General features: G+C 39.5%; 3 protein-coding genes across 6 annotated transcripts; 2 read left to right on the plus strand and 1 right to left on the minus strand.

Annotated features, from left to right (window-relative positions):
* Nucleotides 1-3,851, plus strand: znhit3 (zinc finger HIT-type containing 3). 2 transcript variants are annotated; one of them, XM_011483737.3, is made up of 5 exons: nucleotides 1-1,191; nucleotides 1,528-1,576; nucleotides 1,656-1,721; nucleotides 1,929-2,015; nucleotides 3,563-3,851. In XM_011483737.3, exons 1-5 carry the CDS (start codon nucleotides 1,168-1,170, stop codon nucleotides 3,757-3,759), a joined length of 423 nt encoding a protein of 140 aa, XP_011482039.1. In that variant the 5' UTR covers nucleotides 1-1,167; the 3' UTR covers nucleotides 3,760-3,851. The 2 variants fall into 2 exon arrangements, with proteins under 2 accessions (XP_011482039.1, XP_004076652.2); XM_004076604.4 differs by having other exon boundaries at nucleotides 8-1,191; nucleotides 1,545-1,576.
* A 616-nt stretch (nucleotides 3,852-4,467) lies between these two features.
* On the minus strand, nucleotides 4,468-21,937 carry myo19 (myosin XIX). Of its 3 annotated transcripts, XM_023962614.1 has the most exons (24): nucleotides 21,657-21,935; nucleotides 20,586-20,727; nucleotides 18,778-18,926; nucleotides 18,574-18,687; nucleotides 16,771-16,903; nucleotides 16,627-16,696; nucleotides 16,452-16,554; nucleotides 16,273-16,369; nucleotides 16,130-16,206; nucleotides 15,368-15,458; nucleotides 15,036-15,201; nucleotides 14,737-14,810; nucleotides 14,534-14,655; nucleotides 13,003-13,116; nucleotides 12,525-12,701; nucleotides 10,942-11,079; nucleotides 10,758-10,865; nucleotides 10,613-10,683; nucleotides 10,460-10,536; nucleotides 9,191-9,330; nucleotides 8,975-9,104; nucleotides 8,603-8,688; nucleotides 5,048-5,371; nucleotides 4,468-4,969 (listed from the first exon to the last, which is right to left on the minus strand). In XM_023962614.1, exons 1-24 carry the CDS (start codon nucleotides 21,711-21,713, stop codon nucleotides 4,856-4,858), a joined length of 2,874 nt encoding a protein of 957 aa, XP_023818382.1. In that variant the 5' UTR covers nucleotides 21,714-21,935; the 3' UTR covers nucleotides 4,468-4,855. The 3 variants fall into 3 exon arrangements, with proteins under 3 accessions (XP_023818382.1, XP_023818384.1, XP_023818383.1); XM_023962615.1 differs by lacking the exons at nucleotides 4,468-4,969; nucleotides 5,048-5,371 and adding an exon at nucleotides 8,808-8,882 and having other exon boundaries at nucleotides 21,657-21,937; XM_023962616.1 differs by lacking the exons at nucleotides 18,778-18,926; nucleotides 20,586-20,727; nucleotides 21,657-21,935 and adding an exon at nucleotides 17,292-17,398 and having other exon boundaries at nucleotides 18,574-18,656.
* A 232-nt stretch (nucleotides 21,938-22,169) lies between these two features.
* pigw (phosphatidylinositol glycan anchor biosynthesis class W) lies at nucleotides 22,170-24,969 on the plus strand. The gene is made up of 2 exons (XM_004076605.4): nucleotides 22,170-22,446; nucleotides 22,709-24,969. Exon 2 carries the CDS (start codon nucleotides 22,712-22,714, stop codon nucleotides 24,182-24,184), a length of 1,473 nt encoding a protein of 490 aa, XP_004076653.1. The 5' UTR covers nucleotides 22,170-22,446; nucleotides 22,709-22,711; the 3' UTR covers nucleotides 24,185-24,969.
* Nucleotides 24,970-25,280: the final 311 nt, after the last annotated feature.

Below are 25,280 nucleotides of genomic sequence, written 5' to 3' on the forward strand. Positions count from 1 at the left end.
AATATCTCTATTTTGAAAAATTGTGGACTTGGGGCCCCTTTTGAACTAACAGATTCAATTTTCAGAATAGAATAAAGTTCTATTGATCCCACAAAGTTAAGAGAAAAATCATAAAATGATTGAAAATATTTTATAAAACCAGATGATTAATAGAGGCGGACATGTCCATATGCTCAGCGTCATCAGTGACGAGGAGAATTGATGTTCTCCATCAGTTTGGGTCTCCTGCAGTCAACAAAACCTCCGCTCTGTCTGGGAGGTCTTTGGATCACATTAAACCGGTCTGCTGAGTCATCACAATCTTAATGAGTAATGATCAAACTATATCTTATTCTACTTAAGGAGTCCTTTTGTGTGCATGTGAAAACTGAATATATAAAAAAACTGAATTTTGCCTGAGTTAAAAAAAAAAAAAATTCTATTAGACTACCGGTAAACATAACTAGATATTTGAAATTGATAATTATGCACAAAGGGAAGTTACCAAGTAAACCTTTCACATGCATTTCTCATTCTCTCTTCTACAGGTTTGGTGAGAAATGAGGTCTCAACTGAGCTCACTTCAACTGTCATTACTTTCAACATGATGATTGTCTTCAATCTGAAAACTCTCACTACTGATAATAGATCAGATTTGCGTCAAATGTGAACGCTGAGTGTAGACTCTAGATAAAAGACGCAAATGGCTGCTCAGTCACAAAGAATGGCTAATGCAAAAAAACATTTCATCGGTAATGTCCAAGATATCTCTATTAATCAGGGGAGGAAAGGACAGGATTGTTTACATTTTTCTCCAAGCTACACAGCTTTTCATGCTTTATTTTTGCTTTTTTTTTAGGTTACATGTTGGATTACAGACTCCAACATTCCCATTGTTATGACTGATCTTTGTAATGTTTCACTATGTTTCACAACTTAAATGGTTGTGTTTTAGTTTACAACGAGTTTAATAGTTAAAGTTGTCCTCTAGATGGAGACATTTAGCTTTAGGGACACTTTAGGGTTTTATTTTGAAAAACCAACATTCAACCGGAAGTACTTACTGTTTACCTCCCGTTTCAGACTGGGGGAAGTTCTAGTTCATTTGCTTTCTCGTGTGATATTTTTCTTTTATCCAAATACAATGCAGATCTGCAGCGTTTGCAAAGAACAGACACACAAATACAGATGTCCAGTCTGCAGAACTCGATAGTAAGTAAAACGTCCATCGCTCGCAAGTTATTCACGCCATAACCACCATCGCACGTGTGTTTGTGGTATAATAAGTTTAAAGTATGGCGGTACTTGCTTAAACTTTTGCTTTCAGCAAAATCTAATAATGAAATGTTTCAATCATTTTTTAAACAAAATGTGCTTGTTTGAATAAGGTTTAAAACGAGTCTCCAATAATGTAAATAAATCATGGAAGGCAACCCGTTTGGGTCAAAATAAAATTGCGATTTCACCAGACTGTTCCTTCAGCTTTTTTTCTCCCATTTACGATTCTCTACATTGCAGTTATGGATTTTTTTTTAACTAATTCATTAGTTTTGTGACTCTTACAGTTGTTCACTCGACTGCTACAAGAAACACAAAGGTGAGTGAGTGTCATTGGTATAAAAATACGCAAGGCTAGTTAAACTAAATATGAAGAGTTTCCTTTATTTCTGTTCCAGACATTTGCCTTCCAGCTGAGCGGACTACACCTCTAAACTATGACTGCAAAGATTCTGTCAGCACTGGTTGGTCATTTAGATCAGTCTTTCACTTCTGTCCATATTGTGACCAATTAGATTAAAAAAACCGTTGCTTTCCCATAGTTCCTCCTATATAATAATTATTCAAATGAGTATATGTATGGTTGTCTGTCCTAATAATGTAGTTGTTAAAAGGATTTTCTTAAAACAAAAGTGTTTGGAGTTGAACTTCAGTTTCTTTTTTCTTAACAGCACCTGTGGAGCCATGGAGCGTTGAGGACCTTCTTAACGGAGACAACATCATAGACAAAGTTCCCCTGCAGAAGCTCCAGCTGTTAGGTATCTATCTGCCCATTGTGGCATGGATTTGCTTTAGAGGTTTGCATGATGGGGTCTGCAACCATTAACACTTAAAGAGCCAATTGGGCCAACTTCTTACAGACAACAACCCAGGAGTTTTACACCACCCTTTACAAAAATAAGACGCTGATTACCGTGAAGTTAGTTTTAGGTTAGATATTCGACAGACATTCAGCGCGGATCCCCGGTGGTGTCTCTTAGGGACCAACAACAAATTAAGAAGTGCATGATATGGGAAGGATTTAGATTAAACCCAAGGCTAAATGCTTTGCAAAAACGAAATCCATTACAAAGAAACATTTCCTCAAGATGTGTTTCAACAGTCTTATTTGTTTTGCAATGTTTTCATTAGAAAAATGGTCTTGCAAGCTTGCAGATAGCTTAGCTCATTGTCCTTTCCTTAGGTGATGCATCCAAGTGGGTTGTCACAATATTGACAAAGATGGGACACTCCAAGAAAGGTCACAAACATAAGAGCAGCAATCTTCTGCAAATAGCTGGAGGAAGCAAGTACACAATTGTGTCATTCAGATTTTCTTAAGTCAAATATAACTCTTGACCAATGGACCAATGGGATGCATTTGGACTCATTGGGTCACATAGTTTGGGAGCTATTGAAAGAAAAAGTCCAGAATTCAAATGAGAACCTCTGAAAGTTTAATATAAAAATTCAAATAAAATATTCAGCATCTGCAGTCAGCATGATTGCAAAATAAATGGATGTATAGTGTTGGTATGTTGGCGCCATCATTTGGCATTTATTTGGAATCAAAAGGTCACATGGTTTGGAAGCTATTGAAAAATATCCGAATATTAAGTTCAAACCATGTCTTGTGAAAACATTGCAAAAAAAGAAAAAGATTGTTGTAACAACTTAATATTTTACAGAGGTCCACATGACTTCCTTTCAAAATAAGACCCCTTATGTTACACAGGATCATCTCAATGCAGTAAATGTAGTGTAAGGTAGTGTACTGTCAGCAGTAATAATAAAAATTCGTGGTGCAACTCAGCCAGAAATTCATAAATGTAACAAACTTAAATTAAACCACAGCTAAATAAGTGGTCCATACCGTATTTTCAAACCATAAGGTGCAGTATAAAACCCTAAATTTGTTCAAAATTAGAAAAAAATGCTTTGTAATCAGTGGGCTTTAAGGATGAAGTCAGGTTGTACTTAAACTGACCGTAAATTGATTTTCACAGGGCTCATCAGTCAAAATGTTTTAGTACGACTTTGGTAAACTATGGAGGACTGTTGGAGAATTACAGCTACTGTAGTCCTTTAACTGTTAGTAAATAAGTGGAATAAGTTTAGTTTACTTTTACTTGACTATTTGTTAACTTTAGTTACTTGTAAAAACTATAATCTTACAATATCATGTGGAGCTTCAGGTTGCTAATCGCTGGTCCAGACTGCAGTCTGGCTTGAAGGTGTTTTTCTGCACCAGTAAAAATATTTGCATTGTTCTCGCGATGCTCTTCGAAATGAAGAAAGTGCTTCTGTATGCTTATTCTTTTTGCAGGTCAATCGAAAGAACTGTGTGATCTTCTCTGCAACCCTCACCTGAGAAGGCTGCTGCGCTCCGTCGACAGCGCAGAGAACAAAGACGCCGCCATGAGAGCAGCCATGCAGGAGCCTCTGTTCACCGAATTTTCTGATCAGTGCTTGAAAATAGTTGAAAATGAGCCTGAAGGCCGAACAGAAAGCGACAACTTCTAAAATGATCGTTTATTGCATAAACTTGCAGGATTTTTCTTTTGTAATGCACATTTTTATATTAAAATCATCTTTCAAAAGACGTCATTTACGCAGTTTAAGCTTCATTGGTTTATTTTTTCAGACATAACGTACTTCCAGGTCATTTTAATAAATATTTCAACTGCCTTCATAAAGTTTCAGTCAGAATCAGGAGCTGCTGTCAGACAGCCCTCGGCCGATTACTGCAATCGGGGTTGATTCCTTCATACAACAAAATGGGGTTTACAGTTTGCAAATATCAATGGTCACAGTAAAACCCAACATATAAATAAACCCACAGATGAATTTCAAAATAAAAGCCTAATATATGATAAAGAGTCAAAACAGCTTTAAAGGTATGTAGTGATAAAAAAAAAGAGAATTCAGACACTGTTTCTGCTTAATCTGCTTCTGGCATAATGGCAATAATGTTTAACAGACTTTTTGTCTAATTATGATTATGTCTACATTAGTTTGGCTACAATCCCACATTTGTCTGATTTTTATAAACTATTTTTAAAGCAACAAGTTAAAGCTATATTGTCTCTCGAAGGTCCCTTTAGTTTGCGTCATTTGCTCTCTGTGAGCAGTTGTGCGTTTTTATTGTGCAATAGGTGCATCACATGTGCAACATTGTTTTTCATTTTAAATGCCAGAAAAACAAGTAAAACGTTAATATCTAAAATGTATTAAACACCCCCAAAAAAAGGAAGTAATCCTTCAGCATAAATACGTGAACTAAAAGCTTAGTTGTAGTGAAAGTGTGGATTAAAAAAAAAAGGCACTTTGAATCTACATTGGAAATGTCAGATTTGTGTAAAGAGAGGCTTTCGTTCAATAAAAGTGCTTGAAGCTTCATCAGGCTCCAGTTTCTGCTTCTCAGTGTCGTGTTTAAAACAAAAACCTGCAGACACCATCGGCTATGTTCGTCATTATGGACATTCGAGGGCCTTTACACTTCATAAAACTGCATTTCTGTGCCTGACCCAGTTTAAAAAGAGACAAAAACTGGGTTTTGGCAAAATGCGTGGTTTTGATGTCCTAAGATTAGCTGACGGTGGTCCTACAGAGGAAGTTCTCACAGAGTCTGCTCCAGCAGGATTTCGTTGAAGCCGGTCACGTCACTCTTCAGGTCTGGTTGTGTGTTGGCATACAGAAGAGGCGACCGCTGATAGTGCAGCTTAACAGATCCCTATGCACATGAAAACATAGCAATCCGTTATTTCATGACATTCTTCTGTTCAGGCACCGTGGTTGGACGGGCTCTCACCTTAGGCTGAGCCCGAATGGAGGCCAGCCCCTGCTTGTACTGGTTGGTCTCCACCTTGTATTCTCCTCTCCTGGAGGGAAGGTTGAGGGACGTCACCACAGAAATCAACTTCTGAAAGCCCGTGGCGGTCAAAGACACGGTGATGGATGGAGCGGAGGCTAAAGCCAGGCCCATGGGCCACCCGCGCACTGTGACCGGCTCCTGGATACTGGGGAGCTGGACTGAGCCTCGCTCCCGAACGGCAGGGTTCACCAGCCGGGCGTCGTTCTCCACCAGGTCTGAGTCGCCGTCAAGCTCAGCCTCGGCCAAGGACTTTAACAGAGTCTGCCGCAGAAAGTTAACATGACATTACTTTAGAATAAAAAATTAGACTAATACATTTAAAATCACATCACCAATGTTTACATGAACGTTATCTTCTGGGGGAAAAAAACATTCTAGACAGTAAGTATTTCTTTTGTAAATCACAGAAATCCTTAATTTCATAGATTAAAAAGGGGGAATTATCTTTTCTGTTATGGTATTTTTCCCACAGCATTTTTTAATCCGCTTTGCATTTGAATTTGCTAAAGCGTTTAGCCTGTCCAATTAGTTTTTTGCGTGACACTGTGAGGCCTTAAAATCTTTTGATCTATTTTTAAAGCGTCTTTTAAATATTAATATGACATTTTTTTGCCAATACCAAAAAGCGGTGCCATTTTCCATAACAGTTTCTGAAATATATTAGAAATTTGTCTAAGTTGTGGGCAGGACCATCTCCCCCTTACCCTCCCCATTGCTGAGAGCTCTCTGTTTACATGTTCTCCCGCTAGCTTACAGCCCACTCATACCTCCAACACAACATAAGCCGTGTAACAAAAACAGTGAGCCATCTTAGAGATATCCAGCCGTACAGTTGTGAGCCAGATGTCAGCTTGGATGAGGAAAACAAAGACGTACATGGAATCTATTTGTCCACTAGTGGATGTATCAGAATAGAGAGGAGCAGGAAGCTTGAGGCCACCCAGCATATTTTTTTATGTAATACGTTTTTTTTTTTTGGAACAGCATTTCTATGTCTGCTCCTGATTCATAACAATTTGAATCAAAAATAATTAGAAATGCAATTTACATTTATACATGTCCATCATCATTAGGAAAATGGCAGAAGAACATGTTAAAAACACAGTTTTCATGGGAATGGATCTTTAAAACAGAGGAGCAATCTGTCCAACACAAGAGGCCTTCAATCTGATCAGGTTGCTCAGCTGTTAGTACAAGTTAAAAAAAAATAATAATAAAAAAAAAAAAAAAAAAAACAGAGGAGAAAAGAAAACTGGTACTCCATTGTAAATTGACAAGAAACTTGCACAGCTCACAGGAGTATGTACGGCTGTGTGACAGTAACGATAAATGGCACAAGCATCAACTGACAGGCCTAATGATTTAGTTTGTTTGGTTTTGAGAAGTAACTACTGCTCAGGGTGCATCCCACCGTGGCCCTACAGTGACTGGGATAGGCTCTAGTAATATTGTGACCCATCAAGGGTTTAGAAAATGTATGGATGGAATTATGGCAGCATAACTCAAAATGAAATGCAACAGTGTGAACCTGGTTGTTGTCTGGACTTGGATGGTACTTGTTGACACAAAGTCACTTCTATTGACTTCAGTTGCCATTTTTTCACAAAATGGATGCTGCAATTTAAATTTTGTAAACTGATTGGTCCGAGTTGGTCTGTGGCAAGCACTCTCGCCAACCAGGAAAGTGGTAGGGCTCAGGAGAATCTGTCAATCATTTCAAACGCTGGATGTAGGACCACCTAGTTCTATTCAGGCATCCGATTGGCCAGTTTATAACTTGAATAACTTGGACTAAAGCAGGGGTCGGCAACCCATGGCTCCGGAGCCACATGTGGCTCTTTCATCCATCTGTTGTGGCTCCCTGTGACTTTGGAAAATAATGAGTATTTTATAATAATTAAATTTTATTTTTTTTCATTTTTCATGGCATTTCAAAGGCGCTGCTAGCTCCGCACGAAGCACGAGCCACGTAAAAAAACAGCTTCGTAATGAGCTCGTATTTATCGGGCGAGACCTGCAGAGCTGATAGCAGGAGGAGACACACGGGGCGGCTTCAATAAACACTCCGATCTTCTGCCGGGAACTTGACGTACCGCGGGGCAGAGACTGATGACAGACAGAGTTCGCGCCAGCGTTGCCAGATAGAGTCACAGGTTTCCAGCCGAAAAGTCATCTGAAAACCGCCAGACCCAGCCAAAAACCGCCCAACACAGCTTTTGTTGATTTTTTTTTTTTCATACTGGACTGATAAAATAAAAGATTTTTCTAAATAAAAGATAGTTCAGACTAAAAATAAAATGTGTACAATATTGAATATTTCTTCAGCGGGCCGCCTTCTTCCATTCATTTTCTTAACCCGCTCTATCCCCGCTATAATCTGCGTCCGGCTCTTTCATCCTTGTGCTGCGCTGGAGCGACCCGACTACCGTATTTTGCGCTCTCTGTGTAGGACACACTGAGGAGCGCGGGGGAAACCAACTCTCAGCTGCAGAGGATATGAACAGGTGAACAGGTAGAGAGGAAAAGCAGGTAGAGAGGCGGAGGAGGGGCTTTGGCTTCAAAATCTGTCAGAGAGATGGAAACACGGGTGTCAGATTCAGACGCAGCTTTCCCTGCAGGAGTTGAAGCAGAGACTTTCTCTGGGATGATTTTATAAACCCAAACATGGAAACATGATTACCAAGTAGAACTCTTCAAAATAATAAACCTGATCTCTCCACATTCTCAGTGTCTACCATGCATTGATAAACACATCGCTCCATGCAGCGATCAGACCAGAACCAGTAGCTCCTCTCACACGCGGCCGCGGTATCATCCTTTAAAGAACATACTGTGCATTTGCAGCGGTGTATGCTTCAGACGATCTCCGATTGGCCAATCTCCATGTCAATCAAGTCCCGTTCTTCTCAGTGAGGATTTTGATTGGCTGGTGGATTTTGAAGAAGTACTTTTTTTTTTTAATCTTTTCTGGCCCACGATCTACACTCATGTCATTGAAGATCGACCGGTAGATCGCGATCGACGTAATGAGCACCTTTCAATAATATATACATGCATAATATATATAATGATGTCAAAACGGGTTGTGGCTTCAGGAGCTTTCTTTTTTATTAGGGGCGGGCCCAAATGGCTCTTTGAGTAAAAAAGGTTGCCGACCCCTGGACTAAAGGAAAAAATATCATGAAAAAATGAGGATTAGCAAGAACATGTAAAAAAGGTAACAGAGCACTAGAATGGTTATTCTGACCAATGACAGAGTAACAGCTGTGTATTTTGTCTATAGATGTCTATGGGATGTTGGCTTCTAGGAGCCAGCGGATACTTCCTGTTTGGAATCCCGGGGAGGAGGGGTCACTCAGTCCTGTTCTCTTATACAGTCGATGATTATATCTGCATTCATGTGAATATGCTCCTGTTTCTGTTACACTGGAAAACATGGTATTCAGAATGTCATCTTATCCTTTTTTAAGCAGCAGACCAATCTGTTCTCACCTTCCAGGACTTCCACCTGCTCTGGATCACTGCAGCTGCTCTGTTCCATCTCTGGACCTGTTTCCTGACCAGCCAGGACCTCACAGCTTTGAAAAACAATTTCAAATGCAAAGCATCCATTAATCAGGTTTCACGCAAGCTGCATCTGTGACATTTAGGGCAGCATTAACGTCTTCAAAGAGATGTGACTTCTACAAGTAATTACATTAACTGTTCCGAGTGACTGCATCTGAAGGGATAAACGGCCTACACACAGAGAGCAGACACCACCGGCTGGCTCCTGCAGACCAGACATCCGGTTGACACAGAGGGATCAAGGCCACATGGCTTTGTTGAACCTGCCAGCACCTTTCCAGAACATTATCTGTTTACCTGCTTGGATTAAAGTAGCTGACTGCCGGCGGGCGCGGCGTCTGCGACGCTGGTATCGTAGCCAGCAGCACTGAATGGAGAAGGCACAGCGAGACAGGATGTTTCTCCTATGATCCTCCAGCACATCTAGCTGTGAGACAAGTCAGGGAGGTCATCAAGCATGAACGAACCTCCATGAAGAATGTAAATATGGTCGTGTTGTTCTTAAATACTGACCATTGCCTGAGTAAGGAAGACTTTAGTCCTCCCACAATGCACCAATGTACAGCGTTCATCACAGGAGCGTTGATTTAGCACCATGCTGAGGAGCTGCTCCACTTCCTGTTGGGGGGGCTTGTCATTGTCAACATGCAAATCTAAAATGGACAAAGCAGATGGAAAGAAACACAATTCTTATATCAAACAACTCAAGCGGAGCAGATATTCAGATTTATCACATGGCAGCTGACAGGACTTCACGGCAGGGAAATCCGGCTTACTGTCACCAAAGCGTTTGCAGCTGCTCAGATGATTAAGGTGAAGTCTCACAGATTTGATAAGGTCAAGAGCAGAGAAGAGGCGGTGAGCAGAGCTGCAATTCAAAATGCAGCATCTTTCGTGCTGAGTGAGCACTAAGGGTTCAGGTTATAACACAGAAATGTGAAGCCAGAATCCCGTCTAACCTGTTCACGTCTCATTTTATTTTCAGTATATACAGTAGGCCACGTGAGGTCAAAAGTCATTGTCATCAAATCTTTTTCATTTCTTTAATTTCAGCACTTTATGTCCTCCTATTTACTCTACATACAGAATCAGAGAAAAATATATTTCAGTAGGAACCAAACCAACAGGTGAACACAGTGCAAAGCCGATAGCAGCCATTTATATATTCATACTTTTTTAAAGACCCATTCTGATCATCTTTTGATGTCTTGTAAAAGCGTTCGCGGTGATCTTTTATTTAGGATTAATATTATTATTTTTAGCCAAAATCAAAAAACGGTGTCATTTTCTAGGACAAAGTTTCTGCAGAGCGGTAGTAGTTTATCAGAAATTCACCTCTGAGTTGTGGGCGGGACATCAGCACGGAGCAACCCCGCCCCCTCCTTCCCCCTCCTCGCTGTGGAGTGGAGCAGGGAGCTTGTGGCGCGCCCAGTGCATTTTCCACATCACAAATAAAATCTTTTAAAATGTTCCTGATTCACAACAATTTGAATAAAGAAACACTCAGAAATGCAAGTTGAAGCGTAATTTTCTTTTTCCATGTCCTCCATTATCAGAAAAACAACACAAGAAACAACACAAAAACACCAAAGTGGGTCTTTAAAGACTTTAGAAACGTACAAAGCCGGAATTTAAGCCACAATGTAAGATTTGTTAGGAAGTCTTGGTTTAAAGACTTAATTGAAGAAGAATCCTGAATGGAGAGCAAACATCTTGTTTGACAAGGAGGAAATCATCAAACTCAAGGGGAGAAAGCGTACTCTTTTATAGCAGTGGACTTACCATCGCTGCTTCCTCCTGATTTCTTTAAATGTTTCAAAATCAATCCATATCGCCGCACGAAGCTTTTGAAAGGAATTCTGTAAACGAAAAGAAAAATCTGACAAAATCTTAACTATGAAGCTGAAAGTCTGAAAAAAAAAAACGCTGCTGCACCTGATTGGAAATCCAGCAGCACTGATTTGAATGGTTTGTACAATCCCACAGGCCTCCAGCTGCAGGATCACCTGACCACAGACATAAAATCATTAAAGCCTTTCCTTTGGCAAAGGCTGAAATCAGAGACAGAAAAAGAAGTTACCTCCTCTTTTTTGAAGGTCAGCGGTTTGCAGTCGGGGTTTGGTTTGATGCAGCGGGTGTAGTGAGGAGTTGTGTTGAGGAGGATGGACATCAGGTTCTCCAGTGAGTTCTATGATTGTTGTCATGAATGAGCTGAACAGGACAAAGGCTGCGGAGGAAATGTAGCTTTAAGTTGCTCCCCCTACCTTGAACTTGGAGACCACCGTGACTTTAGCGAGCCCCCTGGTCGTTGGGTTCTCCGTTTCCCTGTCAGCAAAGATTTGACAAAGCAGGGGGTTGTCTGATTTCTGAAGCAGACTGATGAGCTCCACTGGTACCGGATCCTAAAGATCAAAATCCAGAAGAGTGTGAGATGAGGGGTGTGTGGAAGACGTCCACTGCTGCTTAAAGTTTAAAAATAAACAAACAAAAATTAAAGCTGAAGAAATCTATATTCTACCCACAATTCCTAGTTTGGAAAAGTCTGTCTGTGTCAGACACACAGACTGTATATAAGAACTGGACTGAGTGTTCCAAACAGGACATACCCGCTGGTTCCAAAAAGCCAAAATCCCACAACCTTCTATGGAGAAATAAACAACTATAACTTTTTGTCAAAATAATCATTCCTTGCTCAAATACTTGTTCTTGATAATCCTTTTTTTCCCCATGGTATTTTTTCTGTAGTTCAAACTATTCAAATGGTAACACTGGCCAATCAGATCCCTCAATAATTATGTGGCCCCACATGGAACGTTCAAAACGTTTGACAAATTTTGGACCAATCACAGCTTACTGACGATGTCTGGTTCAAACATGGTGGCGTCCGTATCGTGTAAAAATGACGACTGAACTGACTTCATTTTGTTGGGAGCCAGAAATGAGTCGTTTTCTCTGTGTGACATCACACTCACTCAGTCCAGCTCTCCTGTATATAGTCAATGGTCACCCTGGACAGACTGTCAATGAAATGTGTTTACATGGCTTTTGCACAATTTCAACACAATCAAGTAAAGAAACAAGAAGAGAGACAGGAAATGATGTCAGCAGATAATGGGAAGTAGCAGGAACTAGAAAATAATGCTGAAGAGCAGAATAATGGGCAGCAAAAAGTGAAGGAGATGTTGACTGCAGTGAAAACCACAAAAGTACAGTGTTCGTTCCCTTGTTATATTATGGTTGACCTTTCGTGGTGTCGCTGCTTCACTGATTTTTTCAGTGCAATGTTGGACGCTTTTTATTTATCCATTTATATTAGCAGCACACAGTGTTCTGCGTCCCGATTGGCTGTAGACATTGTCAATCTCCTCTGTGCCGAGTGAGTTTCATTTTGCCCCGTTTACATAAATCCTTGATTGCAATCAGATCTTTGTTTTCATTCTATGAAACTGGATTTGATTTTCTATAAAGGTTTGAACTTTGAGAGTTTAAAGAGAGAAAATGTTCATGTCTGACTGAGAATAGTAGATAAAGTGTGTGGTGGAAGTTGTACAGCATTGACACATTTATAATCCTCCTTGGCAGCATTTTGTGGAAGGTAACACCTCAATAAACAAGTGACCATGGTACAGACAAATCCCCTCAACAAACTAAGGTCAGCTTTCCTCCTCTCAAAGGTTCAAATCAGAAGATCCAATCAGATCAAAGTGTAATCCTTGTAAATCTAAAACCATTTTAGAGGAATATCCAGCGCTACTAACAGATTTCTAGGGTCAGATTTTCCCAACTTGGACTAAAGTTTGAATGGCGTCCTGACCTTTACATTACCAGGTATTACAGTATTTCTCACCTTGTTTTTCTCCACCATGCCCTCTATCTGGTAGCTGACTCTGCCTGCATAGTGAGCCACCGTAAAGTGAGGCGCCCTGCTGAATTTGTCCCAGCTGATGTTGGGGTTATCACTCAGCTCCTTCTCCAACCGAACCCTCAGCATGTTTGCGTCTGAAGCTCGGTTAAGGCGGCTTTCCTTCAGAACAATTTGGAGGGGGAGAAGGAAAGAACAAAAAGTTTATTTGGAAATATCTCAAGTAGTAAATGTTTTTACCAAATATTTTCTTTTTTTTTAGAGATTCTCTTTCTGAAACTCTTCTCAGAAGTGGGTTTTATGCACTTTATCACTGTTTTGAGTTAAAGTATTACAAATGATGAAGCAGAAAGGTTCCAATTATTGCTTATAACTGTCACAAACAAGAATAGTCCTTTCTTGATTGGTGCTTTGATAAAAAGCTCCTCGGTGATGCCTGGAAAGAGCTAGAAGTCCTTCGTACCTCATTAAGAAGAGAAAACACACCGACAGGGCTTCCCTCCAAGAGATCCAGGCAGCTCTGGTTGTCCTGGAACTTCACAAAGGACCACTGCAGCCCCTCTGACACATACTCGTCCTGCAAGAAACCAGACCAGAAACTGTTTAAAAGAAGAAAATAATTTAATTCCAAACACCTCTGATCATGCAAATAATTCATGAACACGAATGAATCTGTCTGAATCCTTGAGGCTCTGATGGATTTACAGAGAGGGAGAAACTCATACTGAAGTCTTTAACCACTAGATGTTTAATGTTTCTATTTGTTTCTACAGAGAAGCAAATACTTATTCTACATTTTTGAAGTAAAAACACATACAGATAGATTTTTGTTTGCCATCTTGACTCACATAACATGGATTCAAAGACAAGTCAAGCTAAGAAGCTCTAAATGTTCCAAAAAGTGCCTAAAAGCATATATAAATAAGGGAATAGTTTAAATTAATTAAAATGAGTCAAAATCCCTTTGCTCTTTGACAATAGAAAATCTTGATTTAAGACTCAAAATGACACCCGGTAATAACTTCACAGTCATTACCATTTTGGAAACAAAACTTTAGATTTATGTTCTGAGAATAAGCGGCAGTATTAGATTTTATGAGGCTTTATTAAGATGGGACAACTTGTACTAAGATCATATTCTTATTTTGTTCTAAATAAGTCATTTCCACTTATTACACTACTTTAATGTCACTTTATGAACCACATTTAGGTTAATAAAAGCTCAAAAGATACAAACCACTTGCTTAGAACTAGAAATAAATACTTATAATATAAACTGTTGCATTTTTAGCTTTTTTTCCCCTTTTTTAACGCTTGTGTGGAACTCTGTTTCTAGATTTTTATATCTTATAAGACATCTTGTCAAGTAAAATTGATTTGCTGCATAGACGTATCATTTCTAGTGATTTTCATCTTAAGGTTAGTGTACATTTCCTATTTTTAGGCTAACTCTTTTTGCAGCATACCATTTCTTTTATAGAAAATAAAAATATATATGAGAATCAGCTACTTTTTTAACATTTAGACACAGTAATTAGTGCCTGGAAGGTATTTTTAGAATTAAAATCTCAAGTAAAACTATTTCTTCCGAATGGCCTCACTGTCATGAACAGTCTATCCCTCATGATGTTAAGAATTCAAAAACGTGGACCAAATCTTTCTTCCTGTTATAAATAACAAATAACTAATGAAAGAGAATCATGTTGTTTGATCTGGTGGTGTTTTTTTTTTTTTTTTTTTTTTTTTTTTTGCTTTTCAACCCAGAATTTTTTTCTTTAGAACAGAGTTAACGGAGCTCAAATGTCTGAAACTATAATGACTCAACTCCTTCGGAACCCTATTAGTTTATTATTTTTAATAAACAAATAAGTCCTTAGCTTATGTTGCACCTAAATGCTTCATATCTGAACTGGTCGTGGCGTTTTTCTGAGTTTGTTGGTTTCATGTGAGAAAATCTCCCCGTTTCAGCTGGGATGTAAACAAATGGACGATACCTGCTGCGCTCTGAGATAATGAGCAACAAAATGCTGCTGCAGCTTCTCGTTGGCGTAGTTGATGCACAGCTGCTCCAGTTTGTTGACATGGAAAGACTCAAAGCCGTACACGTCCAAGACTCCTGCACATTTCAGGACAAAGCGTGTCAAACTCTGCAAGCGTGGATGGAAAGAAAACCACAAAACCATTTTGGTGCTTTTACCGATGAAACTGCTCCACGTGGATTTGTCAGCACATATGCTGCTGTTGATGAACGACACCAGCCATTCAAACAGCCTGGTGGAAAAAGAACACGAGCAAGAGCTTAAGGAACAACAGATCATAGCTGCACAAACTGAATTATACAAAGGACTAACTCAGAGTCAACATTATAAACAGACATGCTCCGTTTTCACTGTTTACAATGACAGGTTACATGAAGGTGGACTGACTCACACAATAAACAAGTTCCTGCATCACCAGGAAATTTGACAAATGTCAGGATCCAATTGCTGTTCTTACTGGGCATAAATGGTTTTGGCCAGGCAGTCTCTCCTCACACGGCACTCGGTCTGTGAGCAGGGCTTCAGGAGGCTCTGTTTCCCCGCCTTCAGAGTCCTCACCCTCAGGCACGTCTGAAACTCCTGAGCAGGAACCGAGAGCAGCTTGGCAGCCGTTTGCATGGACTCTGCCACAGATACACACAAAAGGTCATAGACAGATTATGGCAGCTTTGGTCATTCAAGCCTGACACCTGCAACTAAGAGGAGCGTTAGCATGAGAGCTGACGGTAGGAAACTATCGTTAGCCATTAACTAAAAGTTACCAGGATATTGACAAAGAATCAAACATACCTTCAGCCTCTTCGGGAAGCTGACAAAGCTGATGTTCTTCTCCTGAGGAGGAGAAAGTCACGTTCCCCAAGTGCAGAATTCCAGCTAAAATCTGAAAACAACAAAAATATAAAAGTTTACAGACAAGCTCTTTTTTTCTTCTTACAGTTTTCCCTAAAGACCTTTGGTCTATGTTAGACCATCTGTGTTCTCTTGTGAATGCACTTACAGAATCATTCCTTTGTGAAGTGAAATGATCAGAAGACTTAGCCACATGCAATATGCTCAATATGTGCATAGTGGCTGTGTGACACGGCCTTTAGCAGGAAAACTTGCAGTACCAGTGTAGAACAAATCGTTTTTTGCTCCACTGTATATTTATCAGGTTTAGTCTCAGAAAATGCTGTTGTGGCTTCTTCCGTCTACAAGGGGATGAATCAGAATGGAGCGGAGCAGGGAGCTTGTGGTCCACCGATTTTCAATGCCCCAAATATCCTCTGTTCCAAACAGAATTTTTTCATCTGCTCCTGTTTTACCTCAATTTAAATGAATAAATATTCAGAAATGCAATTTTGAGCTTCATTTTCTTTTTGTGTCCGCCATCATCACAAAAGTGCAACAAGAAGATGTTAAAAACAGCAAAAACACCATTTTCATCAGAATGGGTCTTTAGCATTAAATGCTTTTCAGACCTGCTGGTATATTTGTCAGTTCATCTGCATCCTCACAACATCACGCTTCAATGTAGGGCTTTATAACGTCAACAAAAGAGGTTTACTGTACCCTCAGTATGTATCTCTGAGTTTCTGCTTTGATTCCCATGTGAAGCATCGCCTCCACAGTTTCATCAAAATCATCCTCTGCAAAACACAGGCGTTTATGGTTAGTAAAGAGCTGGCTTCAGGTCCTGACATTTTAGCACCAACCTTCAATTTGTTTTTCAGAGTTTGGCAGCCAATCAAAACTCTGGTGAAGTGGCATCTCCCATTCTCTCCTCTGGCCCTCGGTGGCACCTTTCATCATCTGAAACACATGGTCTGTCAGCTCTGCAACTACACAAAGATGCACAAAAAGCCCATCAGACTCGTCCAGATGGCTGGCTTGCCTGATAAAAGATGTGGAAGTTCCTTTCATCAGCGGGTTGACAGGACACCCTGGTCTTCTCCAGCAGATACGTCTGCACTGACGCCCCAACTAACAGCTGACCACTGACGAGCAAAAAGCACATGTTCAAGAGATCGCACGACATCCGAGGACCTCTAGAAAGCTGCGGGACGAACCTGTTGAGTTGTAGCTGGATGTACTTTCCAAAGCGACTGCTATTGTTGTTTCGTAGCGTGCAGGCGTTGCCTAGAGGACATGCAGAGCTGTTAGCCCAAACCTTCCAGCTTCTCCATAAGACTAAATCTTAGATATCTTCTAACCAAAAGCCTCCATGATGGGATTGGAGTCCAACACTCTCCTCTCAATCCTCTCCACTGTGTTCTGACTCTTCAGCCCTGAAGACGAGGCTGCCACGGTGGCGTAGTATTTCATCAAACAACGGGACGTCCACGTCTAGAAATACAATGCAAACCATACAATTTTTGATAAAAACCAATTCCTTAGGATCTGGTGTGATTGCCGTAAACATCAGTACATTTCATTGTGGATAATGACAGAATCTTCCCAGTTTCTGCCGGAATTTGGGTTTTATAGGTTCATTTTGCACCAAAGCACCCCTATTCTCTGTGGTGCAGCAGCCGTCTCCTTTATGTTCACATGACCCCTGTGTGTACACCACTGCTCAAAACTTTTAGATGACACACATTTTGGCACACAACAAGCTTAATCCGAGTCCTTTGGCAAGAACCTTAACGCTGCAGCCCAAGCAATGTCTGGGTCTCCCTGTGCCTTCAAACAATGTTTCCCAACCCTGGCCTCGAGGAACCCTGCTCAAACACACCTGCCTTGGATGACTGTCATTGTCCGGCTTCTGCAGAAACTTGATGATGAACTGAATCAGGTGCGCATTGGCAGGGCAACATGAGGACCAGAGTTGGGAAACACGACCTAAAATACAGGGTTAGGGTTAGGATAGGCATCCGGCGTAAAACTCTCCGCAAAACCACCCGTTTGAATCAGTGAAAGCTGATTCATTGTGGCGACCCCTGAAGGGATGTGCCAAAAGGTGAACAACAACAACAACGTCTGATTGTGCTCTAAGCTTGAAACCTAGAAAAAAAGATTTGAAAGTAAAAAAGAATCAATTTAATCTGTTTTTTTTGTCCCGTTGACTCATCAACAAAGCAGACATGAACAGAAATCAAACACTTTGAGAATGTGTTTATCGCAACTCTGTCATTAAAAAAGTGGGTTTCCTAAAGCGTCTGAATATATTGATGGAACAAAAGTAAAGAAATGAATCCCACACATGAACCAGACGTGGTAAAGTCTACCAGGCATCTTGAATAATTTCTTAAATTTCCCTCTGAATCCACTGAAGGAGACAGTAAGTTTATTATAAGTTATTTCCTAAAATACTGTCAATAAACCCATCATATGTCTGTTACATCATCATTTAGGCTCACCCACATCACTTAGACCACTGGTCCCCAACCATGGACCGGTTTAACCGAGAACAACTGTCACAATAAATCCATATTTGGAGTCAAGACTCCAGGTTTTTGTCAGCTAAACGCAGATTTCATTTTCTTTAAAGTCAAAGGCTCTTCTTCCATTTCCTCACTGGCTCTTTTTTTTAATAAAAAAAAAAAAACACTTTCCAAATAGGTTTGGTTTTTCTTAACGTTGTTAACTTGGGGGGTTTCAATTTAGAGGTCGGAGCAGCTATTTAAAGAAAGCAGAGGATGTGTTTTTGACATGTGACCAAGTGACTTGACATCCGTCAAGAATTGAGTCGGATGTGATGAAAGAGAATCCAGTAGTTTAACAAAATAAAATTTCCTTCAGAATCAGATTATACATAAAATGGAAAATATGTGGGCCGTGTTTTTTTCCCCTATGCGGCCTGTACCGGTCCACAGTCTGGGGGTCGGGGACCACAGACTTAAAAAGTGTAACTTCAGCATCAACAGAGATCATTTTTTGCAGTTTTAAATGATTTAAAGCAGAAAAATTTCAATCTAATAGAAAATCAGACAATGAGGAAATAAAGATCTTTCATATCTTCAGACAGTGTTTGAAGCCTGTAAATGACTGTAAATGACATTAGTTTGTTGGTTCACCTTTCCAGCTCCACTCTCACCACTGACCACCAAGGACTGGTTTAGTGGCTCCAGCTGGTCCCGAATGTTCCTGTAGGCCTCTTCTGCCACGATAAAAATATGCGGCTTGAACTCCTGAGGACAGAAGCATTCTGATGATTGCTCAGGGCGTCCCTCTCCTTCCATCAGTACTGTGGTAAAAGGCTGCTGGGATGATGCACATACCTGAGGCTGGGGAGCACAGTGGTACAGCTTCATCATGTCCAAAGAGTAAAGGTCAGGAAGATGCTGGAAGGGGTTCAAAGCCACCAAAGTGCAGCCAGCCTGTGTGTAAAACAGCTTTGCGCTGTACCTGGCCTGCAGACATTTCAGCACTGATGGACAAACAAAAGAAATATCACAAAGTGACAGGAACAGATGTGAAGCAAAGATGACACGAATGTTAACCAGTAAAAGAAAGCAGAGCTTTTGCGGGTAAATTCAACAAATGACCATAAAAATCTTCACATTTTTCTTCAACCTTGCTATCGTTATACAGGATTTAGGTGCATGTTTACACGCCATCATAAGACACATATGAGCTTCTACTGAAGATACCACGTATAAATAATGAAAGCAACAGTGGCTTGAAACAACCTTTAAACCGTAAACGTTTAATGTGTCGTCACAGTTCCTTACCCATCAACTTAAACATTTCTATCTTTATAATTCTGTACATTTGATAAACACACATCTTTGATACGTTTTGTGCTGAAAATACAAAGAAAATACTAAATACAAGCATTACTATACACTGTTTTTACAGTGACAATTAAACACTTTAAAATTGTTTCTGGGGCCGCAAAGCACAACGTGAGGTATAGCACGGTCATTTTAATCTACATTTTATACTGAAATCAGCTTGTAAACTATACAGCCTAAGCCTTCAGTCAAAAACGATCAGAATATTACTCTGTTGTGTATTCTTGTTAAAGGAACAAAACAGCAACATAAATTTAACTTTTCTATCTGCAGAAATCAAGATTACATCTGTTGTTAAAGATCACCCAAATAAATTTTTTAGTTCAGAAAGAAATTTTAAATAAAATAAAAACATGCAGATTAGTGCCAGATAATGAGTCTTGTCCTTCTGCCTTAAACTGACCGTGATCGTGTTTGTCAAGCAAACCTATTTCTAAATGCCTACGCAGAAAGAATTGCGATGAAAAAGTGTTTAAAGATTACTTTTTTTTTTTAAATAGCAATGCAAGGAAATTTGAAAAATTGCATCAAATTATCTCTATCAAAACAATTTGTTTTTTGTTTTGTTGAACATAGCTGTAAGGCCTCATTTTACTATGATTTTTTAAAATCTAATTTATATATAAAATTTAAAAGAATGAAAAACAAAACAAATGTAAAGCCCAGTGTTTTACCTGTTTATCCAAATAGAAGTCTAAAGTCTTTGTTTAATCAAAGGGGATATAGGTGAGGACTCATAAATTGTATTTCATGTGTTAAAAATTTCTGATAATCATTAAGGTATCATGCAATTACTTTTCCTAAAATCTGATAATGTTATGTTTAAAAGCCACAAAAAGATAAACCTTTGGCAAATTGACACATTTATATGTCATTTGAACCAAAACAAGAGCCACAACATGGGGTATTAAATTGTTTTATTTTGTAAATTCTACAAACTTCACAACTTCACTACATTTCCCAGAGAGCTTATTTGTCCATTTTTTATTTAAAATCTGAGCTTCAAAGTAAAAAAAAAAAGAATTTTTATGAAGTAAAACAAATGTTTGAGCTATTTTATTGAAAAACTAAAGCTTGGCACAATCATTAATGGATTTACTTAAAAAAGACAACATTTAGATGTAAACAAACAATACAGAACCAAGGAGATTTACAATGTCCTTAACCCAAACCGCTAAAAAGGTCAAATGACTGGCATTTAAGTGAAGTAAAACACTTGGCATGCATGTTTACAATGTGAAGTGATGTGGAAACTGTGGAGGAACGTGGTGGCACAACAGGCCTTTTCCTACCTGTTGTTGGAGTCACCGGGTTGACTTTGGTAAGGTCATCAAAAGTGTGCAGCTGACTTTCATCTGTGAGGAATTCCCGAACTTCCCCTTCCAGGGAGTCATTCAGGGACGTCTGAGGAGAGACACTTTTCTGCACCAATCCCTTGTTTTGTTGATGAAGGAAAAACCAAACAAGATTTAAAAAAAACAACAACAAAAAAAAACCACATTGGAATAAAGAATCAGACGTATGTAAACAACAAACGCATGGCAATTGTTATTCCTACAACACAAGACATATTTAAAATACAAACAGTAGAAACAACATCTAAAAATCATTTTTAGCTAGTCAGACAGATGAAATCTGATTACATCTCCTGAACTGTAAATCCTACAATCATTTAGTGAAATAGCAGATGCAGAATAAAATGGTCATGTGAGACTTTTATTGTGAAAGAGCCAAAGCACAGCAGACTGCCATATGGAGGTCCTCCTAGCCTGGCAGGACAACGCTGTCATTTGTACAGACAGATCTCGTTTAATCGCCTTTATCCCTCCTTTAGACCATTTTTAGACCACGTGAACAACTATGAAGACCTAAAAGGGAACATAACGCATGTAAATTCACACATGGCGTTAAGCAATTTAGTCAGTTTAAAAAAAAACGAGTAAAAAAAAGTAAACGCATGATGTATCATGTAAACAAAACGTTTACACGATTTTGTTTTTAAGTTTTCTCACATTGTCTGTTTGAGACGCAGATAATTGCTGTTCAATAAACGGAAGAGTTGTCACAGCTGTTACTGTCAAACTCTTAAAACAAAACGACTTAAAGGATTTTTTTGCTGTAATTTATAAAGTTTAGTCAAATATGACATGCCACCCTGAGGTGGGGACTATTTTCACCACGCGCATTGATATTGTTATACGGTCAAGTGCACGTGCCGGCCGGTTTGAAACATTTTCATATAAATGTGCATGAATGTAATTTAGGTAGAAAATATTAAATGATATTCAATTATATAAACTTTAATCAGTTTTTAAGATTTCAAACCGGATTCCATACATTGTGTTGAAAACCAAATAACTCACCTTTTTGCCTCCATTCTTCTTGTGTCCACGATTTCGTGAGTCGCCCGCTGAATTCATTGATTTTTCCGTCCCACTTATGTGTCAGTTAATTATCCACTCAAAACAAAAGAGGAAAATGCGACTCTAGAGCAATATTTCATGTCATTAGTACTTTAATAGCAAGTTCTGAACTCAACATTTCCGTAACGGTCAGAAATCCTTCTGGGCCGACTTCTCCGTTCCTGACGGCTGTCCAACTTTTACCTCAGTTTCACAAACCATCCGTTATTCCCGCCCTCTTTGAGATACTTTAATGACTCGTTTGTAAAATCGTAAATTCTACTTTCAGGATGACACTGGAAAGGACAATAATTCACAACTCACATTGGTTTAAAAAATCCTAATGTATTTCATCATTATTAGATAGTTGTTAAATTGTTTTTTGGTAACTGGAATAGAAATATACCGAGCTGAAACGCACACGGAGTGGCTGATTGATTTACTGTCATCGTTTGCTAATTCCAAAATATCCGAGTTAGCCTGAATGCGTCGATGCCAATGCGGAAATGATATCCAGTTCTCGTGTAGTCCTTGGGTTTATGTTGGAATTATGTATTTATTCTTACCTTTTACAGTAACGCACGGCAGGAGAAAATGCGGTAAACGGGTTATTGCTGCTAACCCACATTTGTCCGGATTTCGCCGCTAAAAGAACTAACGACTTTATCAGGAGCACAAACATTAGACAGATACTTAATCGACGCTGTCCGAACTTCTTCGGCCAATGAAATACTGACTGGAAAAGTAGAAGGTAAAACTAGCCAAAAATAAAGATATTTAAATACAATTTTAAGTGATTGCATGTTTCTAAGACTAGTTCTGAAGCTTTAACTTGAAACCAGCTAATCTGTAAACAAACATGCTAGTAGGAAAAACTTGATCTACCTGGCTCTGCACATATTGAAATTGCATCAGCTGCTTTTATGTTAAAGGTTTTGTTTCTATGTTTAAATTATTCAGATTTATAGAAACATAGAATTATGTTTTTGTCACATGAATCGTTTTGTTTGCAGGAAATGGCTCAAAAGGAATTTAAGGAGGCCTTTGTCGCTAATCTCAATGGGACCGGTTTGGAGGAGGTGGTGCTGGGATCATTTCTCAGCCCGCTTTGCTTCATCATCAGAGGGTTCCTCTTGATTCTCTGCTACCAGACCAGAGGGGCTGTCGTGTTGCCTCTGCCGCCATTGTCCCACATGTTCCTGGATGTGTTCGTACTGGTGTTTCCTCTGGTCCTGTCCTGCACAGTTCTGAGCAGCGTTCTTCACCAAGTCATTCTTAGCCTAGCTTTCATTTCTGCTGGTCTGTTCTGCTGGATTCGTCTCAGCACTGATCGATCTGCACAGAAATCTGCCAGCAGTTTCCTCCAGACTCCCGTTCAGTGTGACCAGGTGCCCTTTGTGACTCTCTTTCGCGTCTTTGTGAACGTGAAAACAGCCATCAGCATCCTGGCCGTGGACTTTCCCGTCTTCCCGAGGCGGTATGCTAAAACAGAAACCTATGGGACAGGGGTTATGGACTTTGGAGTTGGAGCATTTGTCTTTGCTAATGCTCTTGTGTGTCCGGAGGCACGGAGGAAGAACATCTCAGGATCAAGGATGGGTCATGTCACACAGCAGATAGTGTCTGTCTGGCCCCTGCTTGCTCTTGGATTGGCCAGGCTGCTGAGTGTCAAACTGGCCGACTACCAGGAGCATGTGACGGAATACGGCGTCCACTGGAATTTTTTCTTCACTCTGGCCATGGTTAGAATTGTGGCTTCTGCACTGTTGACTATTTTACCAAGCAGACAGCTGTGGGTTTTTGCTCTTCTGTTCAGTGGATTGTATCAGTTCACTTTGGAGACCTCAGAGCTCAAGGCCTTCCTTATCCACAACAACGACAGGGAGAAGGACTTCCTGCATGCTAACAAGGAGGGCATCTTTTCTATAGTCGGCAATGTAGCCATCTATCTCATAGGAGTTCAGTTTGGACTCTATGTGATGCAGCCAAGGTTTCATGTTAAAGAGTGGCTTAAAATGCTGTTGAATCTCTTGTTTTGCAGTTTTTTTCTGTACTGTGTTTTGTTTGCTTGTCAGACCTTTGTGGAGCCAGTGTCTCGCAGACTGGCTAATTTGCCTTTTGTCATCTGGAGTGTTGGTCAGTCTTTGCTTTTTATGTCCTGTCTTGGGGTTGCTGATATGGTTTTACTGTTCTCAAAGAAATCCTCTGGCTGCCCCTTCGTACCTTCATCCCTGAGTCTGTGCAGAAAGAAGGAGGAAAGAACAGATACGACCGGACTAGAGCGACTCTGCCTCATCAAAGCTGTCCACAGGAACCAGCTTCTGTTTTTCCTGCTTGCTAATGTCATGACAGGGCTGACTAACATGGTTGTAGACACACTTGGTAGTGATGGTTTCTTTTCTGTGTCTGTTCTACTGTTGTACATGTTTGTCAACTGCATTTTAGTACATGTTTTGCATATCTTGGGAATTACAGTAAAATTCTGGTAACATTTTTGTGAAGTTTTTGAATGTTTTCAGGGTACTGATATGCATAAAAAAAGGTAACTGTTTGCTCTAAACACTTTTATTCCTATGTGGTTTTTTTATACTGTACATGTTTTTGTGTCAAAAGGATTTGCCTGTTTTTGTGGATATGAAATAAGTACATAAAGCATTTTTCTGTCATTGTTATTTGGTGTTATCTGGCATGTAATGCATTATAATTCACTGGCAAACTGTAAAACTGGCATTGGCTTACTTGATATGAGCATTTTATCTAAGACCAAACCTATACATGTATATTGTTCCTCTTTTATATGTTGCATGTTCTCAATAAATAAATCTAAAATAAGTGATAGAATTGAATAACAGACATAGGGGTTCATGGTTGTTTTGGCTGCAGATTTTGGCTTTGTTGCTGTGCTTCTTTTTAAAGCAAAGAGGGTGCAAACAACAGAGCATGGTGGAAGACATCTTGCTGGGACGACATGGGGATTCAAACAAAAAAATGCCAAATTAGATGCACAATAGTATTATTCACATAAATTGTTGCATCAAATGTCACCTTGCATGTCATTTTATCTGGTGGGGGAACATGAATGGGTTATTTACATCTGAGATATGGAGAGTTAGTATCACATGAAAGTAGTCATGTTGTTTCTATATATAGTCAATGTATTGTCAAAGCCCCAGCTGCAGCACCTACATTCACTGTTGCAGGCGTTTTCCAATGGCATTTTTTTTCGTCTGTTCCCGATTCCCCATGGTTTGAATAAAGAAATACTCAAAAAACACAATCTTTGTCTTAAATTTCTTTGTAAATGTCCTTTATTATGGGAAAGTAGAGACACAAAATAATCAAAAACAATCACAGTGGGTCTTAAAAATTGTTTTTCTACTGTACTGTATTTCTTTGAATATGTTGTTTTTAAGAAAACAAAGACAATATCTAATGAGCTGTTAATAGGGAGAACAGGGGGGAGTCTGTGCAATTGATGTTATGGAAAAAAACAAGACAGTCATCAGGAGCTTAATAAAAAAACAAGGAAAAAATGCCCAAAATAAAAGGAATTTACCAAGCTAAGCAAATTGTGCCTTGTTTTGC

The sequence above is a fragment of the Oryzias latipes genome, chromosome 14 (assembly GCF_002234675.1).
Source record: "Oryzias latipes chromosome 14, ASM223467v1".
In the NCBI taxonomy this organism is placed as follows: domain Eukaryota; kingdom Metazoa; phylum Chordata; class Actinopteri; order Beloniformes; family Adrianichthyidae; genus Oryzias; species Oryzias latipes.